The sequence below is a fragment of the Suncus etruscus genome, chromosome 11 (assembly GCF_024139225.1).
Source record: "Suncus etruscus isolate mSunEtr1 chromosome 11, mSunEtr1.pri.cur, whole genome shotgun sequence".
Taxonomy (NCBI): Eukaryota; Metazoa; Chordata; class Mammalia; order Eulipotyphla; family Soricidae; genus Suncus; species Suncus etruscus.
Genome location: NC_064858.1, coordinates 56,375,273 through 56,399,159, shown reverse-complemented (window position 1 = coordinate 56,399,159; position 23,887 = coordinate 56,375,273). Strand labels below are relative to the sequence as shown.

At 35.6% G+C, this 23,887-nt stretch overlaps 1 protein-coding gene and 1 non-coding gene across 2 annotated transcripts; one reads left to right on the top strand and one right to left on the bottom strand.

Annotated features, from left to right (window-relative positions):
• Positions 1-1,131: 1,131 nt before the first annotated feature.
• On the bottom strand, positions 1,132-21,410 carry GAS2L3 (growth arrest specific 2 like 3). Its single transcript, XM_049782810.1, has 8 exons — positions 21,387-21,410; positions 18,144-18,312; positions 15,929-16,044; positions 12,102-12,243; positions 9,469-9,532; positions 8,572-8,710; positions 5,768-5,875; positions 1,132-2,439 (listed from the first exon to the last, which is right to left on the bottom strand). The coding sequence occupies exons 1-8, from the start codon at positions 21,408-21,410 to the stop codon at positions 1,132-1,134; spliced, it is 2,070 nt and encodes a 689-aa protein (XP_049638767.1).
• On the top strand, positions 12,668-12,774 carry LOC126023634 (U6 spliceosomal RNA). The gene has a single exon (XR_007500741.1). It is a non-coding gene; the product is annotated as a U6 spliceosomal RNA (small nuclear RNA).
• Positions 21,411-23,887: the final 2,477 nt, after the last annotated feature.

Genomic DNA, 23,887 nt, shown 5'->3' with positions numbered 1-23,887 from the left:
TCTATCATGCAAGAGAGGTGGTCTACCACTGAGCAAGACCCTGGGCTCCTATTTTAAGATTCTATATCACTGCGTAAATTTCAAGTTTAAACATGATTGTGATGTTAGAACACACTAACTAAGCATGACAATACATATTTGTGCTTATAGAATATTACTGTACTTTACTGTACTAAAACTATATATATGCTGATTATTCTTTCACATTGCACAACATCCATCTAAAATATAGGGTACAAAGTTTATAAATAACACATGGAAAGACTTGCTTTTTTAAAATACCAAGTTTTAGTTTATATGTCAATACAATTACCTTAGTTAAAATATGTCAAATTTTAATTAACTGAAATCAGTCCCTTCTGACTTGGAAATCTTAAAGAAATTTTAAACAGTAAGTCTAAGCCCAGAGTACACTAAGCTAAATATAGAAAAAGCCACTGGTCAAGATCCTGATTAGGAAGTTAAATCTGGTGCCTTTGTAAAGTAAGTGCAAAACGTAGTGATTTTTTTTTCACCAAAAGAAATAATTCCAAGAGCACCACTGTTGCTAGGAACAAGTAGAACAACTCCGTATTTACTAAATATTAAAATATACAAAAAAAAAGATGAGTTTAAAAAAAAAGACGAGTTTAGTAGTGTTATTTGACTTAAATTTCCCTTAAAGAACAGATATTAACAAAGACATTAAGTGCTGCAAAGCTTATCGATGTCTATTGTTAATAAGCATCCTTAGGAATTTCTAACAAAAACTTGCCTTAAAAGGGTATCTAGGGGCCGGAGGAATGGCACAAGTGGTAAGATGTCAGTCTGCCTTGCCCATGCTAGCCTAGAATGGACCGTATTTCAATTCCTAGGCGTCCCATATGGTCCCCCAAGCCAGGAGTCATTTCTGAGCGCAGAGCCAGGAGTATCCCCTGAGCGTCACCAGGTGTGACACAAAAATAAAAAAAAAAGGGGGGGGGGGTTATCCAATGACTTCTGATTTGTGAATTCTGAAGAGCCCTCTCCTCCCCCCAACTTCCATTTCATCTTACAGTATGTATAGTAACATTTATTTGGAGCAACACAAATGGGAGAAAAAGAAGAAAGAACTCTTCCTTCCTTCTAGTTTCTTAAAATGGCAATTTATACTTATTTTCTAGGTTTCTTACTTCCAGTCATAACAAAATAATGGTCATCATCATCCTTTTTCTTTGCAGTAGGCTTTTCATCACCAGCTGCTTCCAGCCCAGAGGAAGGAGGTTTCCTGCTTGAAGCTGGGGCCCTACCTCTCTGTGGAGGACCTTTGGTGGACCAAGGGCCCTTCGAGGCCGTCTGCATTGCTGATCGTTGCACTGCTGGTGTTTTGGCAGGAGACTGGGGAAGACTCATGATGGACAGTGGAATACGCCCAGGTGACCGGGAGGAGCTAGCTTCTGTCTTCTGGGATGAGCTTTTAGTCTGTGGCTTCTTTTTGACAACTGAAACCATATTTTTCTCTCTTGATCCTCGTGCTGCACTTGCAGAAAGCGGCTGGTTTAAATTTGAGGTTGACTTATGTGTCTGTGCTCGTGCCATTCCTGTTTGCAGCTCTCCCTCAGCTGGCTGAGACTGAACTCCTAGATCTGTGGCCATAGTTTTGGAACTAGATTTTGTTATTTTTGCAGGAGACTGGAAAGAAGGAGGTGGTTTAGGTCTTATATGTGTATTTCCCTTAGGAAGCTTTGGACACTTTGCTGTTGCACTCAAATGTGTGGCTGATACTGCAGTATCTCTGGAAGAAACATGATTGTGTTTCAAATGCTTTGATTCATTTTTCTCAGGATGTTTGTTTGTTGAAAGTACAGACTTGGCCATGTTCCTTGAATTCTGGGCTGGAATAAGTTTGGCCTTAGGAGTATGGGGTGAGGAGACACATTTTTTCAAGGACTCAGATATACAAGGTGCAGGCTTCGAGAAAGCCTGTGAAGTCGTGCTTTTACCTACTGGATTTGAAGAAGCCACAGAAGAAGAGGCATTATTTGTAAGAGCAGGTGGTTTCTTGGTTAGACTTTTTGAGGATTTAAGGTAGACCCTTGATGCTCCTGCTGGAGAATTTGGCAGTTTAGAACGTACTGACGCAGGGCTTGAACAAGCCCCTTTCAAGGAAGAGGAAAGTAACACTTCTGGAGGATGTACCTGCTTTTCTTTGATTTTTGGGGTACCAACTGGTGTGCCAGGTTTTAATTTTTGTTTCTGATACATGTCAACTGCTGACAAAGGATTCATTTCAGGAGGCTTAGGTGTTCTGACAGGTGAATCAGTAGCATTGTCATTAGAAATGCCCTTTTGAAAAGCTAGAATTTTTTGTTCTAGTGTTGCAAATTGCAAAATTCGGCAGGGGTCATATTTGAGCAAAAATCCTTGAAGAGTATCCCAGCCTCCACCAACACGAACCATGACATGCTTTCCATGGAGCATCTTTCCCCAAAAGAAAATAAGAGATAAAGCTGTAAAACTGTAAGGTTCACATTTACGATTCATAAGCAGTAACATTTCTGTTATGTCCATGGTTTCTGAAACTCAGAGTATTTTCCAACAGCTTCATTATGAATGGTCACCATCTTGTATTAGTAAAACAATAGATCTAGTTCATATGAATCATTACACTAGGAATGTACATTCCACTCCAATTTCTAAGAAGTATACTTACACATAATTTTCATCCCAAAATAAATCAAATGACTGCCTTACAAAAGTTGCAAAGTTCATATTGTTCAATAAAACACTGAATACCAAAGAACAAGAAGAAAAATAGGAGAGAGGAAGAAAGGGAAACAAGAAATAATCATCGGCGTCCCATATGGTCCCCCGTGCTTGCTAAGAGCAACTTCTGAGCATGGAGCCAGGAGTAACTCCTGAGCAACTGCCGGGTGAGACCCAAAAACCAAAAAAAAAAAAAAAAAAAAAAGAAATAATCAGGACAGAGTGAAGTGTGTCGTAATAAAGAATTTTGGAAGATAAAAATGACATAAAACACATACTTTGTAATTTAATGATATTTTCATATGTATTATATCTAATCTCTCTAAAAGTGTGATGCATTTACTCTTAGCAGATATGAAAAACAAAACAAAATGAAAACAGTTTAAAGGTATCTTGAATTGGGGGCAGAGTGATAGTATAGCGGGTAAGGCGTGTGCCTTGCATGTAGCCAACCTAGGTTCGATCCCTGGTATCCCTTATGCCAGGAGTAGTTTCTGAGTGCAGAGCCAGGTAAACCCCTGAGTTCCATTGGGTATGGTCCTCCAAAATAAAATTACATTTAAAAGATGTCCTGAATTGCACAAGTCTTGGCCTCAAGTGCACCAGGCTGCACCACCCAAATGATGCTCTGGTGAGGGAAGACATATTTGGTCTCTGGTAAGACCAGGATGATATGCAGGCCCCCTGTCCTTTCAACAAGAAATCTGCACAATTGCGTATGATTGCCCTACAGGATTTAACTTGACATCCTACACTCTGTGTGTTATCATTATACTACACTGTTTTATGCATTGCATTAAAAATGTTAAAAAGTATACCAATTCAAAAACAGAATAATAAAAAACCCAAAAACAGAAAAATAAAATAAAGATGCATAGTAAAAGGAGCCAAAATGGCCAAAGACAACAAAAACTAGAAACTGGCCTATAGAACTGAGTGTGGGGGTTGGAGGTTGAAAAAAAATGGAGGGTGGATGAATGGAAGGGGTCCCTGAGACACGGGTAGAGGGAAGCAGATACTCTGGTGTTGGATGTATTGTTGGAACAATGTGTGCATGAAACTATGTTATAACAGTATTGTGAATCATGGTACCTAAAGTTAAAAAAGGAAAAGAAAGGAGTAACCAAAAAAAAAAAAAAAAAAAGGGCCCGGAGAGATAGCACAGCGTTGTTTGCCTTGCAAGCAGCTGATCCAGGACCAAAGGTGGTTGATTCGAATCCCGGTGTCCCATATGGTCCTCCGTGCCTGCCAGGACCTATTTCTGAGCAGACAGCCAGGAGTAACCCCTGAGCAGGAGTGCATCCAGCTTTCTGTGTGAGTAGGTTAAGTGTGAAGGCACAATGATAATATATGAAATAAATAGGAAAATGTAGAAATTATCTTGGGGAGTCTCCCAAGCAGTGCTCCAGGGATTGGGGAATATCACCAAAAATTTTAGTCATCAGTTTAGGTCAAGGGCCTGATGATGCGATCCTGACTAGGCCAGAAAGCCAGGATATTTGGACCACCAGTGCTGAGTCTTCAAGGTAGCACCTGGTAATGCTTGGGGGGAACACAAGGTGCCAAAAATGGAACCAAGTAAACTACTATGCTATCTCCTGGCTTTAAATTATATTCTTAAGTAATTTTATGCTATTTGTCAAATTAGAATAAAACAGTACACATCAAAAGATGAACAGAAAGCTCAATAGGTTAAATTTCAATACTTTTAACAGCAAAGGGACAATTAAATGTAAATTAAAGATAGGATAAAGAAAAGAAAAGAAAACATGTAAATCAGCATACCAGTATGTATAATAAATAATGTTGTGTCAATAAAATCAAAATATAAAATTAAAAATTGCAATGTCATCATTTCTTCTTCTTTTTGGAGATTGGTGAATTGGAGCTATACCTAGCAGTACTCAAAGGTTTCTCCTGATTTTGTGTTCAGGAGTCACTATGTAATACCAAGGCACTATACAGTTCTAGGGATAGAGCCAGGGCCAATTATAAGTAAGGCAAATACCTTAACACCTGAATTATTTCCCTGTCTTCCTCATTTGTCTTATGTATTATGAATATTTAATTTCATTAGATGTAAAATAATTTTTTTTGTTTGTATGTTTTTGGGCCACACCCGGTCATGCTCAGGGATTACTCCTGGCTTATGCACTCAGTGGAGACTTATATGGGACACTGGGATCGAACCCAGGTCTGTTGAGGATCAGCTGCATGCAAGGCAAAAGCCATACTGCTGTGCTATCATTCCAGCCCCATAAAATAATTTTTTATGATTATTTTGGAAGATCATTCTCTCTTAGAAAATTTGGAATTAAAAATATGTTGAATTATATGTAGATTTTCTCCCCAATTATATTCAATGTGTAAATAATTTCATACTATTAGCCTATTATTTGTTATGCTAAGGAACTTTACTTAAACTGCTTGTATACTTGAGAAGACTAAAGTCTTCCATATTTTTTCTCATAGTAAGATTTTTCTATTAAGAATGCCCTCTATTCAACAAGGGTCAGGAGGACCAGTCCATAGTAGGAAGCTTGCCACAAATAATGCAGTTAGGGCGGAGAATGGACCACTATGACAATGTGAGTTGGAAATGATCACACTGGACAAAAACTGGGTGCTGAAAGGAGGTAAAATGGTATGCATGACACCCCTTCAGTAACAATATTATTGTAAAACAGTATCTAAGAGAGAGACAGGAGATAGTGAGAGAAAGAAAAAGAGAGAGATAAAGACAGAAGAAAATTACTCCGGGGCAGGGGGAGGGAAGGGAAATTGGGGACATTGGTGGTGGGAAATTGTACTATTTGACTGAACAACTTTGCAATCATGAACAACTTTGTAATTGTGAAAAAAAAAATCCAACTGTGTTTAAAGTAATTTAAAAAATTATAAACAAAACAAAACACAAAAACAAAAGCATAGAAAAAAAAAAGAATGCTTTCAAGTTTTTAAAAGCTAAACTGGGAGAAAAGGAGGCTAGTAAACCAATAAACCCAATTTTGAAACAAGATCTGTAAGCAAATGATGGACTTACTCTGATGAACAATATTTTATCCCCTAGTCGATAACGTCCTTCAGATAAGTACTCAATAGAAAATCGATGAGAACAACTGCAAGGAGGGTCTTCAGCAATATGTTTAACCTAAGATTAAAGTTAAATAACAAGAAGCAATTAAATGTCAAAATATATGGTAATTTGACACTTGGTAAAATCAATCTCAAAGATAAAAATTTAAAGGCAGTTAAAAAACTTAATTTATCTCCTTTACTTATTGACAATAACCCCTAGGCCAGACACTGGCCAACTGAATATAAAAACTTGCAGGGAGGTCTTGCTAAGTCTCATTGTTATAGTTCCCCAGGTTGTAGTGTCCTCTTTGAACATTGGAGAAGCTGGTGGATGGGAGAGCCCCTCAAATTAATATAGTGGGAAGCCCTGGGAAAGTATGAGTTCAGTGTTAATTAAGCTTGAACTCCTTTGAGTCCTGGATCACAGTTCTGGCAAATCAAAGACAGGCCAGTCACACATAGGAATTCCTCCCTATCTCTAGTATATCAGACTTGCTTCAAAATTACCATTAAAATAAGAGAGATGGGGGTTGGGACAATAGTACAGTGGGCAGGGTGCTTGCTTTGCATATGATCAACCAGGGTTTGGTCTCTGGTACCCCATATGGTCCTCAAAATGCTGCCAAAAATGATCTCTGAGTGCAGAAATAAGAGTAAGTCCCAAACCTCACTGGATGTGACCCAAAAACCATAAAATAAAATAGCACAGATTTATTCATTATTAATATATTTATTAATTATTCATATTAATCTATTTATTCATAGATTTGTTCATTTATTCACCCAAGGTTAGAAAAATGTAAAATCAAGTTCAAGTAGCCCTTCTTAAAGGACACTTGCCTTATATTAGCCAAACAGGTTCAATTCCCAGCATCCCATAAGGTCCCCCAAGCCTGCCAGAAGTGCATATTGTCTGAGTAACCCCTGAGCACTGCTGAGTGTGGCCCCCAAATAAACAAATAACACAAACTGTTAATCTCCTAAAGAGATAAAAGTTCAGAAGAAATCGCAACTTCCAATCTTTTAGAATATACAACTTTGAAATAACTCACAGAATTTTTAACTACAGTATGCATTTAAAAAATAGTTTTACTCTGGAGCCTTCTCAGAGTGGGGGTGGGCAGCTTCTCACCCTCAATGCCAGAAGACCCTGAAGTCACATCCACACCCCCAAAGCCTCAGCATATAAACAGCCTGTTTTAATCTGGAATGAAGCATGCCAAAGAATCATCCCAATTCTATAGCTCCTGCCATGTATGCAGCCATGCAACATTCTCATATTTCACACTATTAACAGCCAGTAGCCTGGAAAATTGCACAGAAGTCCACAAGGCTCAATGAGCAAAAACAATAACACTGAAGGCTCAGCTAGCAACAAACAGTTTAATAAATCCTCAAACAATGACTTTAATAACATCATTGCGAGATATTATAATTTTCATAAATTTCCTTTTAATGAACTTTTTTTTTGCTAATGCCATTTGCCATTTTGTTGTACAAACAATATAAAATAGATTATTTTGTGTGTGCTAAAGGGGCAGGCTTGAGAATGGGTGAGAAAGTAGGGACAATGGTGGAGGGAAGATCATTCTGGTGAGGGCATTGGTATTAGAATACTGACTACCCGAAACAATGGTATTAGGAACATCTTTGCAAATCATGATGCTTAAATAAAATTAGGGGAAAAAAAGGTTTTAAAAGAAAAAAGACATTTATGTGTATAAATATACATACATATAAAAATCCAGGGATTTTACACTTAAACAGAAATTAACATTAATATTTGCTGAGTTAAGATTGGGTGAAAATAATGTTTCATGTTAGGTACTATGAAAAATATTTTGTCTTACTAAAATTGTATTCTTGAAAAAGCAAAAGCCATGCATACATTACTCAATTACTTCAAAAAGAGAGAGCATAAATAAATTCACTTAACTGAATTTAGGAATAATGTTAAAGTATCTTAAAATAAGTCCAGTTTACCTGATTAGTAATAGAAAACTACATTTGTAAATTTATTCTTTGGGGGGGGGGTTTGGGGCCACACCCGACGGTGCTCAGGGGTTACTCCTGGCTGTCTGCTCAGAAATAGCTCCTGGCAGGCACGGGGGACCATATGGGACACCGGGATTCGAACCAACCACCTTTGGTCCTGGATCGGCTGCTTGCAAGGCAAACGCCGCTGTGCTAACTCTCCGGGCCCTGTAAATTTATTCTTATCTACCCAAATAAACAAATGTAGATCAACTGAGCTCAATCAACAGATCCAGAATTTATCTTCTTATATAACTCACTAAATTAATAAATTATTAATAATATTAATGATTATAATTAGTAACATCAATAATTTATTATTAATAAATAAATTATTATAAAGAGAGCTTATTTTTATATATTCTTCAATCAAGGCATTTGCCTTGCAACTGGCAGACCCATGTTCGATCACTGGCATCCGATATGGTCCCCTAAGCCTGCCAGAAGCGATTCCTGCACGTAGAGCCAGGCACCCCTCCTGTGTGTTGCCGGGTGTAGTCTCAAAACCAAAGAAACAAAAACAACAACAAAAAAATAAGTCTGCTTCTACCTTCTAGGGGAAGATTTAGAACTTTGCCCTCATAACTTCCTCTTTTAGGTTCTTCCTCTCTCAATATGCCACCCACTGAATTAGAAATTAGTATTGGTATGAATCTTAAACAGGAAATATTTTCTTTTAAACTGTGGTAAATGATGACATTTTCATCTTCGGAGCAGAAAAGGAGTGTTACTTACCGCTTCATCCAATTCCTCATGCTGACAACATGACTTTGGAATACTGATGGAATCTTCAAGGCCTGAAGTATTAAGTAATGTCTCTTCTAGCTCAATTTCTTTCTCAAGTTTTACTAATACTGGTGGCTCAACACCATATCTGAAAAACAATGGGGAGAGCTCATCATTTATGGGTCCCTGACCCAAACATTTTGCTGAAGATTGTTATGTTATTTTATTTTAAAGAGTACAACTCCTACCAATTCTCTCATTGTGACATTTGGAAATGCTTTCATTGCCCCAGATTGCCGAAATCTTAGATTATAATTTTGATACTATGGTTCATATTTAGTTAAGGATATTCATCTGGGGATCCTGAATGATGCCTCTATAGTAAGCTCATGAATAAAGATGGGGCTGAGACAGGTATGAGTCTGAGATTAAGCCTTGACTTAGTAGTCAGATCCGCCTGTCTCCAGAGAATTTGTCAAATTTGGCCTGCTAAAAGACTGTAAAATCTTAATCTATCATTAATTGGAAGGGGCGTAACAGGGAGCTGAGGAAGGGAGATAAACTCTGAAGGGTGGTGGTTATGCTCAGGATTTACACTAAGTTCTGAGTTTAGGGATCACTCCTGGTAGGATTGGGGTAGTGTATGTGGTGCTGGGAATCAAAATGGGTTCAACTTATGCAGGAAAAGCTTCTTATCCCTCTACTATCTCTTATTCTAATATAAACTTTTACATTTTAATGTGAAATGAAGAAGCAGAACAAAATCAACAAGCAGATACTGATTACTTTAAGAAGAAAAATACCATAGGAAATCAGGTTTATTTCCATCAAAAATTATTTTCTTTCATTTAGGAAAGATTAAAATGTTTATGGTATTGAAATTATGAAATATTGTATAGTACATACCTTGATACAATCCGACCAATTTCAAGAAGACAAAGATATACTTGTCTTGGGTCTTTGTGCAAAACTAAAAATATAAGATCAAATATTTTAGGAGATAAAATTATATGAGAAAATATGATATTTTATAGCATGGAAGTGGTAAAAGAAAATAAGGAAGAAGAAAGTAGGTTTATTTGCTTGCAGATTTAGAAAAGACATTATTTTCTCTATATACTTAGCTAACAGGAAAACTTACCACAAAATATTACCTGTTTACAATTTTAAGTTAAAAAAACCTAGAGACATTTAATTATTTATATTTCAGGAGCCTGAGTAATATCACAGAAGATAGGGTGTATGCCTTGCATACGGCTGACCTGAGTTCAATCCCCAGGGGATGAGTCCACCAGCAGTGATCTCTGCATGTAGAGCCAAGATTAAGCCCTGAGCACTATCGGGTGTGGCTCCCTACTGCCCCCCAAAACCCATTTTTTTAATTTCCTATCTCTCAAAAGAAGCTACTATTCAAAAGTATGTATCAACTCAATTTTATTCTAAGGAATTATTAGCCTAGAACTATATGTTGTTAACTGCCTTCTCAAGCTTTCTAAAAAACAGAACAGGAAGGAAGATTTAAAAAATCTTTCTGAGACGATTTACCACAAAGCAGTGTTTTCAATTATTTTCTGTCATGCTCCCCTAGGAGCATTCCCCCCCCCCCCCCCCCGGAGAAACCCTGTATCTCTTAGGCCGAGGGAATTCCTTTTCGAATGACTCCATTATTTATTGTGTCTGTGCAGGAGGGAAGAAAAAAGAAAAAAAAAAAACGGCAAAAAAGCACAAAACAATTTTCTTTTTTAGTTATTTATCTAGTTTTTGTCGATTTCTTTGTTTTGGTGTGGTTATTGAAGTTGTTGTCTCCATTTATATTTGTTTTTTTTTTCTTCTTTCCTTTTCTTCCTTTATGTGCTCTGCCATGTTTTTTAACTCAAGGCCATGGCCTTTATGTGGTGCTTATCTTTATTGTTGGAGTGCTCACTGGATATTTTACTTGACACTTCTTTTTGTACACATTTATAGTTAATAAAAAAGTTCAGCAAGTTACAGAATATGAGATCAAAATACAAATATCCCTATAATCCTTGGGAAATTTAGGCCTAATGCTTCATATAGTAGACTTTATTTAATTTTCTGATTCTTTAAAACTTGTATACAGAGTACCGTGATTTTGGCATATGCTTGATTACTGAATATACTTATATAAGTATACTGAAAAGAAATTAAAGAGAAAAAGAGATAAATTAGAAATTTTAATCCTTCATAAGAATGTCACTCTAAGGCATACCTAAAGAGCAAAGCAAGCAGCCTACCCTAGGTGGACAAAATGAGTCTATATATTCAATAGAGAAATGTAAAATACTAAGAAGAATATGCCATTTATTATCATCACAAATCAGCAGCTCTAAACAACGACAGTGATGGAATACTTCTCTCCACCAGGCAGAATACTCACCCTTGGTAGGTTACTACTCCTATTATAACATCATATGTTTTGTAGATAGGTATATTAAACAGAGATAAATGCTTTGAGAAAGAATATAGTTAAAACCTAGACTCCACTAAAGCCACTGCACACGTGATTCTCTTGGCTTAAAAGAAATGAGAAAATATCAATAGTTCTTCAGTTTAGCATAGCTATTCAAAATTAACTTTGAACGTCATTAATCTATTTAGCTAATCACGTTGACAGCTGCTGCTTAAAAGGTAAAGCTAAACACCATACACATTAGGCCTTCTATTATTTCCTTAATTATCCAGTTAGAAAGAAATTAGTAGAAGTTTAGACTTGCTAGAATAATTTTTGATGAAAACAGTAATTAGTAAAGTATTATTCCAGAACATTCTTATAGCAAATTTATTTAGGGCATAATATATTTCTAGAGTATTCTACATGTATAAGCTTTATAATGTACATACCTAGTTATGCAACACATACATATATATAAAACACAAAAATAAATTTACTTTTATTACTGATTCTCCAATTATTTCACATATTTTTGTTTGGTTTTTATTGGATTTTGGGGCCACACCTGGTGGCACTCAGGGGTTACTCCTGATTCTGCACTCAGAAATTGGCCCTGGCAGGCTCAGGGGACCATATGGGATGCCAGGAATCAGATCTGGGTCCGTCCCAGGTCGGCCACCATACAAGGCAAATGCCCTACCACTGTGCTATTGCTCTGGCCCCTATTTCACGTATTTCAAGTATTTTTACCCAAACAAAATTAAATGTGGTGTTATTTGAATCTACATTCAAAATGAAAAACTGAATTTTGTTTGTTTTCTGGATCATAGTCAATAGTGCTCAATATCTGGGGGCATTTCTTGTTTACTACTTGGGGTCAGGGAACAATGTGTCAATGGGAGTCCTATTTAAGCCTCCAATGTAACAACCATGTGCTCCAGCCTTTTGAGCTATCTCTCTGGTCCAAAGTGAGGACTGAGGATGTAACTTAACAGCAGAGCATTTGCCTTGTATATGTAAGATCCTCACTTCAATCCCCAGCATCACCAAAAGGTTATAAAAAAAGAAAAAGAACCAAAGTACAGTTATAAACATCAAGCATAACCGTGACAATAATAGCACTTACCTAACCCTTCAGATTCAAAGAGGTAAGTTTCATCAACTCCCAGGTGCCTACACCAGTGAAGGAAGTTTGCAGTATTATCTCTAGCAAAGAATGAACCAGAAGCAGCATCTTTTTTACAGGGTACTTTTCTCATTGGAAAATTCTGGAAAAGTAAAAAAAAATGCTTTCAAAAAATATATGAAAGATATTTTTATATTTTAATACCTACTTTATAATACTTAAATTTTTAAATTCAATTAAAATATATATGCTATGGGGGAAAGTATTTTAAAAATATTTTGTAATGCATAATATCCTATCAGTATTGCAAACTATAGTGCCTAAAAGGAAAAAGGAAAAGTTTCTGCCACTGAGGCAGGCTAGGGTGGGTAGAAGGGAAACTGGGGACAGTGGTCGAGATGTGGATGCTGGTGAAGGGATGGATGGGTGCTTGAACATTGTACGATTAAAACTCAGTCATGAACAACTTGGTAACTTTTTACCTTTATTGATGGTTCAATAAATTTAAAAATATAATTAAAAAATTTAGAAAGAAAATAAAGAAATTTTTAGAAAGAAAGCAGGTTGTGCTTGCTTCAGCAGTACATATACTAAAATTGGAATGATACAGAGGAGACTAGCATGGCCCCTGCGTTAGGATGACATGCAAATTCGTGAAGCATTCCATATTGAAAGGAAGGAAGGAAGGAAGGAAGGAAGGAAGGAAAGGAAGGAAGGAAGGAAGGAAAGGAAGGAAGGAAGGAAGGAAGGAAGGAAGGAAGGAAGGAAGGAAGGAAGGAAGGAAGGAAGGAGGGAGAAGGAAGGGAAGAAGAAAGAAAGAAAGAAGAAAGAAAGAAAGAAAGAAAGAAAGAAAAAGAAAAAAGAAAAGAAAGAAAGAAGAAGAAAGAAAGAAAGAAAGAAGAAAGAAGAAGAAAGAAGAAGGAAGGAAGGAAGGAAGGAAGGAAGGAAGGAAGGAAGGAAGGAAGGAGAAGGAAGGAAGGAAGGAAGGAAGGAAGAAAAAGGAAGGAAGGAAGGAAGAAAAAGGAGAGGAGGAAGGAAGAAAGAGAAGAGAAGAGAAAGAAAGAGAAAGAAAGAAAGAAGAAAAGAAAGAAAGAAGAAGAAAGAAAAAGAAAGGAAAGGAAAGAAAGAAAAAGAAAGAAAAGAAAGAAAGAGAAAGAAAGAAAGAAAGAAAGAAAAGAAAGAAAGAAAGAAAGAAAGAAAGAAAGAAAAGAAAGAAAGAAAGAAAGAAAGAAAGAAAAAGAAAGAAAGAAAAAGAAAGAAAGAAAGAAAGAAAAAGAAAGAGAAAGAAAGAAAGAAAGAAAGAAAGAAAGAAAGAAAGAAAGAAAGAAAGAAAGAAAGAAAGAAAGAAAGAAAGAAAGAAAGAAAGAAAGAAAGAAAGAAAGAAAGAAAGAAAGAAAAAGAAGCAGGTTACGAACTTGCCTTAGCATGTAGCCAACCCAGATTCAATCCACGGTATGAACAGGAATAATAACTGAGCACAGAACTAGGAAAAAGCCCTAGCACTGCCTAGTATGGTCCAAAATTATACTTTATTTAAATATATTCTAGGATCCTGGGAAAACAATCTAGATTAAAAAAAATCAGCAAGATCAAGCAAGAACTTTGTTCTTCAACATGACACAAACATGACATCAACAGCCTAATAATTGTGAAGCACATCTCCATAGTTATATGTCTCTCTATATACTGTTTCATTCATACAAACTATATACTACATAGTTTCATTTATTTTGTTAAAGGTTAACACATACAGAATCATTTTTACTTCCTTATTACTGATTCATAAAATGTTGAGTTTCTTGAGTAAGCTATCAAACAAGGAAGTTAAGAGTCATGCTTTCTCCCCCCTCCCCCGCCCCCACCACCACCGGTGCCATAGCAGTTTGGTTGTTCTCAGGCTTACTCCTGATTCTGCACTTAGGAGATGACTTATTGTGGGGCTTGGGTGACTATATGGAGTGCTGTAGATGAAGCTGTTTATAACAGCTATATAGAAGCTGTTTATAAGCCTTACACAATGTTCTATTTCTCCAACCCCTGCAGCCCATTCTTCATTCAAGTTCTTTTTATTTTAAATGACTGTCTAAATATTATAGAATCAGAGCTTTTTTAAAAGCTAGACCAAGTGTTTAGATAATCTAAATTGAGGTTTTAGTTTAAATTTTAATTGAAAAAATTTAGGCACATGATATTTTAAATATAATGACACAGTTACATCTTTCCCCCACCTTTATCACTCAGTTCCTCTTTTTCCTTAGAAATAACCACTATTACCATTTCCTGTATATCCTTCTTACTGTTATTATTTTTCAGAATTAAAATAGCTAGCTGTAAAAAAAATATATGATCATGAAAAGAATTAAAATAAAATAGCCAAATAAAAAGAAAGTTTCAACTGAAATTCTTTCATTCAGAATTTTACTAACACATTTCTATTCAGAAGTACGTACTTATAGGTGACAAATGAGTTACAGAGACAAATTATTCTGCAGTTTAATTTGTGTTTATACATTCACTTGCACACTTAGTGATAGATTAGTTGTAAGTAATGTTAAGGATTAAAAAAAAGATTAAAGTAGTCATTTCTTATATATGGATAATAATCTACTGTTTAGATATCATAATTAAATTTTAACGGTTTCATTATTGATAATCATTTCAACTATTTTAAATATATTATATAATCATCTCAATAAAACATGATTAATTTCTGAAAATAATTTTCTGTGGAAGTGAAATTATATTGTGGACCAAAAATTGAATTCCATTTTCAATGTGATATATATCACACACATCACCCCAGGAGAATACCACTTTATATTTTCAAGACCATTTGAGTGCTCAAAACTCACACTAATAGCCATGTTGTTTTTTTTTATTAAATAATTTCTTTAACTGAATGAATGTGAGGTTACCCATTATTCAATTTCAGACATTCAATTATGGAGTCCAACACCCATTCCTTCACCAGTGAACATTTCTTGTGACCAATGTCCCCAGTTTCCCTCCTACCCTCTCCTTGCCTGCGTCTATGGCAGATATTCTCTCTCTCATTCTCTCTTCCCTTTTTTACATGTTAGATACTTTTATTTGCAATGTCTAACACCCATGTTTTATGAAAATAAGAGAAACCTTGTCTTCCTCAAAAAAATGACTTCAGGATCAATGGAAAAAAATCTCCTAAAAAATCATTCTATTAATTGATATTGGTAAACTTACCAAACAATATACTGAAAATACAAGTGATAGTGATGATTATAGCTCCTCACTTTTTAATAAGATCTATCACAAGATCTCTCATTTAACACTCAACAATTCTATAAGCAAAGTTCAAGAAGAGGTAGTTTTTGGATATTTTACTCTGCAGTAGAAGCAAAGCTAAGAACCACTAAATATTATCCTAGTAAACCTGGTAAGATCTTTACAAATAAATACTACGAGTTGAACAGTACTATCTCTATTTTTTTAAACTTTATTGATTGGTTTTTGGGCCACACCCAGAGGCGCTCAGGGGTCACTCCTGGCTCTGTGCTTAGAAATCACTCCTGACAGGCTCAGGGGACCATATGGGATGCCGTTAACTGAACCAGGTCCCTCCTGGGTCAGCCGCATGCAAGGCAAATGCCCTACCACTGTGCTATCTCTCTGTCCCCTACTATCTCCATTTTATAAGAATATTTTCTAGATGCTTAATCTAAATGTCTAAGCACATTATCAAGTTCTCATCTACAGTTGGGAGGAAGTTATAATCTTGTAAAGATGATAAGAAAGGCCCATAAACGAATATGGACCATATATAAAATCACTACTGTCAAATATTGACTTACCCTTAGTTCTTCAGAGTTGCCTGTTCTCACCATGTTTTGAAGAACATCAATCAGTTGGCATAATAGGGCTCCATTGTCAAGTTCCTCCAATAACCGTTCTGCTTTAACTTTAACACCTTAAATACAACACAGATTTCATATTTAGATGCTTCTAGAACAGTATGTTCAAATGTGATGAAAATTTAACTATAGTTAGACAATATTAGTCTCCATATGAATATATGGAGAAATGGTCAAAGGCAATAGAACCTAAAAACTAATCAACAAAACAGAGCTGTTATGGTGGGGATAGGGTGGCAGCAAACACTGAGACAATGGTGGAGGAAGTGAACACTCTAGTAGAGGGTTTGTGCATTAAATTCTGCAATAGGATTGCAAATCATGGCACCTACAATTTATAACAAAGAACGAAAATGACAAAAGACAAATATCAAATTAAAGACAACCGAGGGGGATAGCACAGTGGTAGGGCATTTGCCTTGCATTTGGCCAACCAGGACGGACCCAAGGTCAATTCCTGGCATCCCAGATGAACCCCCAAGATACGGGGATGATTTCTGAGTGTAGAGCCAGGAGTAACCCCTGAGTACCCCTGCATGTAGCCCAAAAACCAAATAAACAAAAAAAAACAAAGACACTGAATAGAATCACTGCAAAAATATAAAAGAAAACAGAAAAGAAATAAAGAAAACTGATGTCTATTTTCTGTCCTTCAGAAAAAGTCTAAGTTTTGATATTTCTGTATTCACCATAAAGGTTATGATATGTACTTCATTAACTAAGCAAAGCTCTACCAATATACAAGAAAATACTATAAATTGAGTGGATTTTGCTTTAATTTTAAAGCTGAAGTTAATAATAAAAACAAATGGGAATATGAACTTTTATCTCTAAAATACCTTCTTTAGAAGCACATTTTGTAGTAAACTTAAAAAGCATTTAAATCATTTAGCTGATATAACTCGAGTGCATGTTTGCTATATTTTCAGTTAGTTTGGGAAATAGGTTAATTTACCGTATTTTCCGGCGTATAAGATGACCCCCTAATTTTGCAGTTAAAACATAGGTGTAGGCCTATATTCACTGTATCAGACAGAACGTTCCTGTGCTGCATGGGTTCCTGTGCTCATGTACCACAGTGAGCCAATCACAATAAGCAAAGGTTCAAAGGTTATACTGTAATAGACTTCCTCTCTAACTCTGGCCAATCTGAGCAGGCTTTTTACAGTGTAGATTCGAGTCCAGAACATTATCTAATTTGCATGCATCAAAAGCCTGCTTGGATTGGCTGAGTTTGAGAGGCGGTCCGAGCAGCCTTGCAGTGATTGGTGCAGGACTGAGTTGGAAAATTCGTTTTGTGGCAATATTCAGACAATTTTCGTTTAGCAGCATATTGAACCATTTTTCGGGATATACTCGGCGTATAAGACGGCACCCGATTTTCGGTTGACTTTTTTTTGTTTCAAAAGTCGTCTTATACGCCAGAAAATACGGTAAATACTCCTTGTGACAACTTGCTTTGTGACAAAACTTTGAAATGTTACATGAAATTCTGAATTTCAGAGAATTCTGTAGAGACAGTTCAGAGAACTCATCTTAATCTCTAAATGAGGATTTAAAAATGTGATGCCAAGAAGCTGGAGCAAAAGCACAATGGTAGGGCATTTGCCTGGCACTCTCGGCTGTTCCAGGACCAGGACTGACCTTGGTTCGATCCCTGGTGCCCCCAAGCCAGGAGCAATTTCTGAGCACATAGCCAGGGGTAACCCCTGAGTGTCACAGGGTGTAGCCCAAGAAGAAAAAAAAAACTGTGATGCCAAATGCTTGGTAAAATGACACATCTTTCTAGTTGTCCAATGCCTCTCAATGCCTCACTCAGAATAGTAATCATTTTAACTAAAGTACATAATCAGAAATGCAAGTCTCCATGGGATTTATGGGAAAACCAGTAAAATATAACTACCCCTTCCCAAATTAGACCTATATTCTTAAACATAAGATTTAACATTAGTAATGAAAATGTTGGTTAGTTCAGTATTATTGATCTCTTTTTCTTTAAGCTTTAAATTTCCTTTTATTCTAGCATAAGCATTGAGATGAATCAGAATATTGCCTCTACTAGGAAGTAAACTATAAGAACAGGGCTATCAAACATTTCACTTAGTAAAGTATCCAGGCCTCTAGAATAATCATTCCTTGATTATCTAAGCCTTACCTAATAAGCCAGATAACCAGATTGAGAGATCTTCTTGCATGGGCAATAGCGTTGCCTCGTGCCTCACAGCTATCCATTCATCATACTGACAAACATCAGTCAAACCTGGCCCATGCCTGGGGGTCCGAGGACTTTGCGGACTTAGAGGCAGGTCTTCACCAAACCATACCTAGTAAACAAAGCCAGTAAGTAAATAGACAGGAAACATCTTAAAAGTCCATGTGAGATACCTGTGTGTTTAAAAGACATGTATATATATATATATACATACATATATATATATACATATATATATATATGTAAAACTGCAGCAGCTCATACTTTAAAGATTTTCAATATTCAACATTGTGGCAAAGATAAGCAAAACCCTAGTTAATGAATGGAGTCCACTGTCAAGCTAAGAGAATGAAAGCAAATATTTTTTCTTTACATAGATTAAGCTAAATAGGTTGCTTGACCAGACTTTGAGCAACTTGGTTGTAAAGTGATTTATAAGTTATATCTTTATAGCAGCTAACATTGGGCCTAGCAACATTTGTTGAATTGTGGATAAATAAATGAACAATGTTCCACTTATTTGAAACATGCTTAAGGAGAATGCTTTCAAGGAACATGCATTAAAAGAAAATCCCAAGGGTAAAGAAAAAAAAAATGGATAGATACCACAAGAGGTAAGCAAAACCAGCAAAATTCAGTAAAAATATCCAAAGACAAAGATAAACATGTTTATTTGAACAACATTTCAGGAATTGAGAATAAAGATTGTGAAATGGTCCATTGTACAAAGTTTAGGGAAAAGACAATGTGTTATTTATTTCCATGAATTTCCCTTTAGTGATTTCAAAAGTATAACAGCAAAAACATAAGCATACTTTTTTTTATAGCCCAAGAAATTAGAAATAGGGGGGCCAGATCAGTGGTGCAAGTGGTAGGGTGTTTGTCTTGCACGTGGCTAACCTAAGACAGAAACAAGGTTCGATCCCCGGGCGCCCCATATGGTTCCCCAAGCCAGGAGCGATTTCTGAGTGCATAGCCAAGAGTAACCCCTGAGCATCACCCAGTGTGGCCCAAAAACAAAAAATAAAATAAAATAAAAAGAGAGAGCGAGAGAAATAGATATCAGCAGATCACTTTGTACCAATACAATTTGTAGGCATTTTATAATCAATGATATTTTACAGTAATTGGAATTATTTGTCTTTAGCCATTTGGCTAAACTTGAATAAAGTAGAGCAGATATACATGCTTGTAAGAGAGAAAAAGAGAGAAGAGAAAGGAAAAAGAAAAGAGAGATATTTGTTAGAAGGGTAGTTTTTTGTTTTTTTTTTTAAAAAATTACATGTGAAAAGAAAGACAATTGTAGTGAGAGGCCATCCTAATTTTTTTTCTTTTTTTTTTTTGTCAAATCAGGGCTTTCCTATTATTAAAAACAGAAAACTCTACAATGGCTTGAAATAATCAGTATCACATTAAATCTATTAAAAGATTGTTAATAACTAAAGCTCATTAATAACAGTGCTCTCAAACATTCTAAAAGCTATAAGCCTGCCAAATTACAATTTTAAGTTAGTTAGGGAAGATTTTGCATATATACACACATACAAATGGCCTTTTTTTTTTAGAAAGAGTTCACAAAAGATTCTCAAAAGAGTTGTTTGCTCAAAAGCAGCTCAAGTTTTGAGATATGAAAAATGACTAGAAAAGTTCTAAATGTATTAAATTAACAAGAAATCAATTGAAAATGCTAGTTACTGGGTGTTTCCTCTCTGTAAAAAAAAAAAAAAAAAAGTAGCAGTCTAATAAAGAAACAGAGAAAGCCTAATAGAGAAAAGTAAATATCCTGAAAAGCTCATTTATCAGGAAGAGAAATAAAAACTTCCATGTGGTGTTAAGGGAGCAGAATCAATATAAATAGGTTTGGATGGAATCTAGATCAGAGAGTATTTCTTGGAAATATCAGATATAACTATGAAAACAATCATCATGTTAAGAAAATATTAAAGGTGATTAGGAAAGATGGGAGGCAAAAAGAGTCGGGGTGACAATGATTATAAAGCACTATATACACAACAGCCAAAAAGAATAAGAAACTGAGAATGTTTCTGAGACTAGAACAAAAGAAGACACAGAAGTAATTGGATTTAAAAACAGTTTTGAATAAGAAATGCAGACTTGAAAGGACCTAAATGGGAAGGAATCAGATCTTCTGGGAGCCTGCCATGGACTCCAGAGTCTCTGAAGGCAAACTGCCTAACAGAACTCTGTAGAGGGCAACACAGCTGCAAGGTGCAGGAGGGCGCACAGGCAGAATTACACGCAGACTTGTTCTTAGCTAATAAGTAAAGTACTTTCCTGCGGCTCTCTAAGTAAAGATATTACTATCTTAATAATATCAATTTGCAGTTGAAAAATGACTATCACGAAACAGGCATGATCTCCAGCTTTATACCTGAATCTTTGTTCTTATTTTAAACAATTAAAGGGTCCACTATGCTATATGCATTCTAGTGGCCACTCTACGGTACTTGTTTTCATTGATTCCTTATATCTACCCTACAAAGCAGTAGTAGTACTCTCACTTTAGATGTGAAATAGCCAGGTCAAACACCTTGCCCAAATCCCACACCACAGAGACAGGACTACTATCAGAAAAGAAATCTGGTAAAAGTTCTCACTTTACTGGGCAAATTTTATTATCTTTCTAAGACCACCAGCTCTCAAAGTGACTGTGATCTTTAATATTCAATCATATTCCATTTTTATCAGAAGAAAGAAAACTTAAGAAGAGCAGCAAATACTAATTGGAACTCTAGGATCTTTTGCTTTGTCTCATTAAACCTACCAAATGAAGCAGAAAATCTTAAATTTTACTATTTGGCTACTTAAAATGCACAGGTACATTAAAAATGGTTTATATCAATTCTAACTGATAGCTCTTATAATTACAATATTTATAAACATATACTAAATTGCCTGAGAAAAAAGACTACAAAATATTTCTATTCTTTTTCCAGGGCAGTAAGGAGATGCTCAATCCATCATTCCTAAAATATTTTTATTATTACAAATATACAATATAAACTAAAGATTAGAATTTAAGAATTAAAAAGTAAAAAATACTTGTTATGAAAGCTGAAATTAATGCAGGTGAAATCTTTTATAATAAGTTTTGTATTTTACTAATTATAATTCGGTATGTTAATCTCATAAATTAAATAATATTTTTCCAAGAAAGTCACTTACTTGAATTGCAGGCTGCATGGTCATCAATATGGGAATGAAAACAGTTTTTCTAAAAACAGAAAAAACACATAAATATGTAGACAATGGTAGCTTTCTATTTCCCCCTAACCCTCTTCTCCATTTGAAAACCTATAAACTACCTTCTAGTTGGAATAATCTGTCTAAAAGAGTATTCAATAATCACTGACAGCTTCTTAATTCATAATTTGAAAGAGGAAAACCTGAAACACATTTTTATATGTGGTTTCTGGCACTAGTATCAAAGAAACCCTTGAAATATCTGGCTAGCAAAATAATAATAAAAATAATAAAACCTAGTTCACATAAAGTCTCCAATTTTCTTTATAATCCTCATGTAAATATAAATATCACAACTGATACTGAGGTATGTATCAGTTATCTAACCCTTACATGAAAATTTGACAGTTCATCTGGTATTTGTATATTTCACAAGCTTAATCATAAGCTGCTTCTGCCAAACGAGGTAAAAAATGCTAAACATTAATTTGAACTAGGAAAGAGAGCTTAATGCCTATATAATAATTTTTCACGCAAACTTTCCCCATGAGGCAAAATGAAAAACACAAAGCAAAAGCAACTACAATTTTAGCTCCAAATTACTATTCTTTATGCATATAGAAACATACAATTTTAATTACAAAATTATTAACATAACTCTTTAATGAAATTTCATATTATAAAACTATGAAAGTTTAGAAACATTTGGAATAATCATAAGGAATATAGAAAACCTAAGAGTTTGAATGTTGATAGCAGCATATTAGTCGTTTGTTTTTTTCCCCAAATCACCACCAAATAACACTAAAAAAGTCACAAAATGCTTTATAATAAGGCTATATATAATACTCTTACTTTCCAAGTGATATTTTTGTCTCTAAAGTGTACTCACATACCTTATTCAAAGGGCCACCTACACATATCACAGGAACATTTCTTCAGTACTAAAGTTGAACTTGAGTAAACCTAAGTGAAAAGTCTAACAGTACATCATATTTTTTTGCAGGGAAGCAAAGGATAACAGAATGTCCTTTTTGATGTCATCTGTCCCATCTCTCTACCATACCAAAAAGGCCAAAGTACAATCGAGCATTACTAATGAGCTTGTTATGCTTCCCACAAGCTAATTCAGTGGGGAATACATTTTACTTTAGCATAAATAATCCTTTGTATTCGACAAAGCCCCACAGTGAGTAGCTTCCGAGACCAGTTTTCAAAAATGCAGCAAAGAAGCTTCTCCCCTTAAACGAAGGAGTCCCACATCATCAGACAAGAGCTTTAACAGTTGGAGCTGCCAACCACAAACAAAAGGAGGCCTAAATTATAAGGCGTGTGCAAATCATGAACAGTGACACATTCACAAAGAAGCTATCACAAGAATGTTTAGTAGTTGCACTTTTTTTATGAAAAATTCAACAAAATTAGTTTTGTGAAAGAAATGAACTTGTGTAAAAACTTCAGTGGCATGAACTTTACAAAGAGTTAGACATTTGTTTAATCATTCTCTAATAATAGAACTACTTTTAAGATAAAAAAAAAATTCTGTAATAGTACTGAGATGAGCTATAAATCTTTCTCCCTGTATAAAGAACTATCATTATACAAATACCTGCTTTCATTGGAAAATTTTGTACACTGAGGAGATTGTATGAATGAACAACTGAATGAGTATTCATTAAAGATCCCGAACTAAATAACTAAATATTGAAGCTATTTATTCACTATTCTCTTTTTAAAACATCTTTATATTTCTGGCATTTAATTCCAAGGACAGTTTCTTTTCTACAGTTAACTCCAGTACTAAATCCACATTACAGTTTGCTTCTCACTCATTAGACTTATTTTCCTCTTTTTCTATGCTCTGAAAAAGTCTCAACTGTTCTTTCTCTCCACATGGGCCAAATATCCACAATACTTCACCTTTGGAATCACATCTTCAATAACAACTTATTAGCTTTATTATTTGTTTCTGTCCTTCTGTACGCTGAAAAAGCTCACCTTAATTCTGTAATCAGAAATGATTTTCTTGGGGCCTGAGCAGTGGCACAAGTGGTAAAGCGTTTGCCTTGCATGCACTAACTTAGGACGGACCGTGATTTGATCCCCCAGCATCCCATATGGTCCCTCAAGCCTGGAACAATTTCTGAATGCACAGCCAGGAGGAACCCGTGAGCATCACTGGTTGTGTCCCAAAAATGAAAACAAAAAAGGATTTTCTTGGGGCAGAATGATGGTACAGCAGGTAGAGTGCTTGCCTTGAATATGGCTGATCCCAGTTTGACCCATGGTATTCCATATGGTTCCCCTGAGTACTGCCGATAATGAGTTCTGAGCTTGGAGACCTCTGAGCATGGCTTTGTGGTGACCCCAAAACTAGGGGGGGAAAGAAAGACCTCTCATGTGACTGTTGAAAAGAATCCTGATGGTCATCTTTTTTGTTTACTTGTTTGTTTTGTTTTTTTTGGGCCACATTCGGTGGTGCT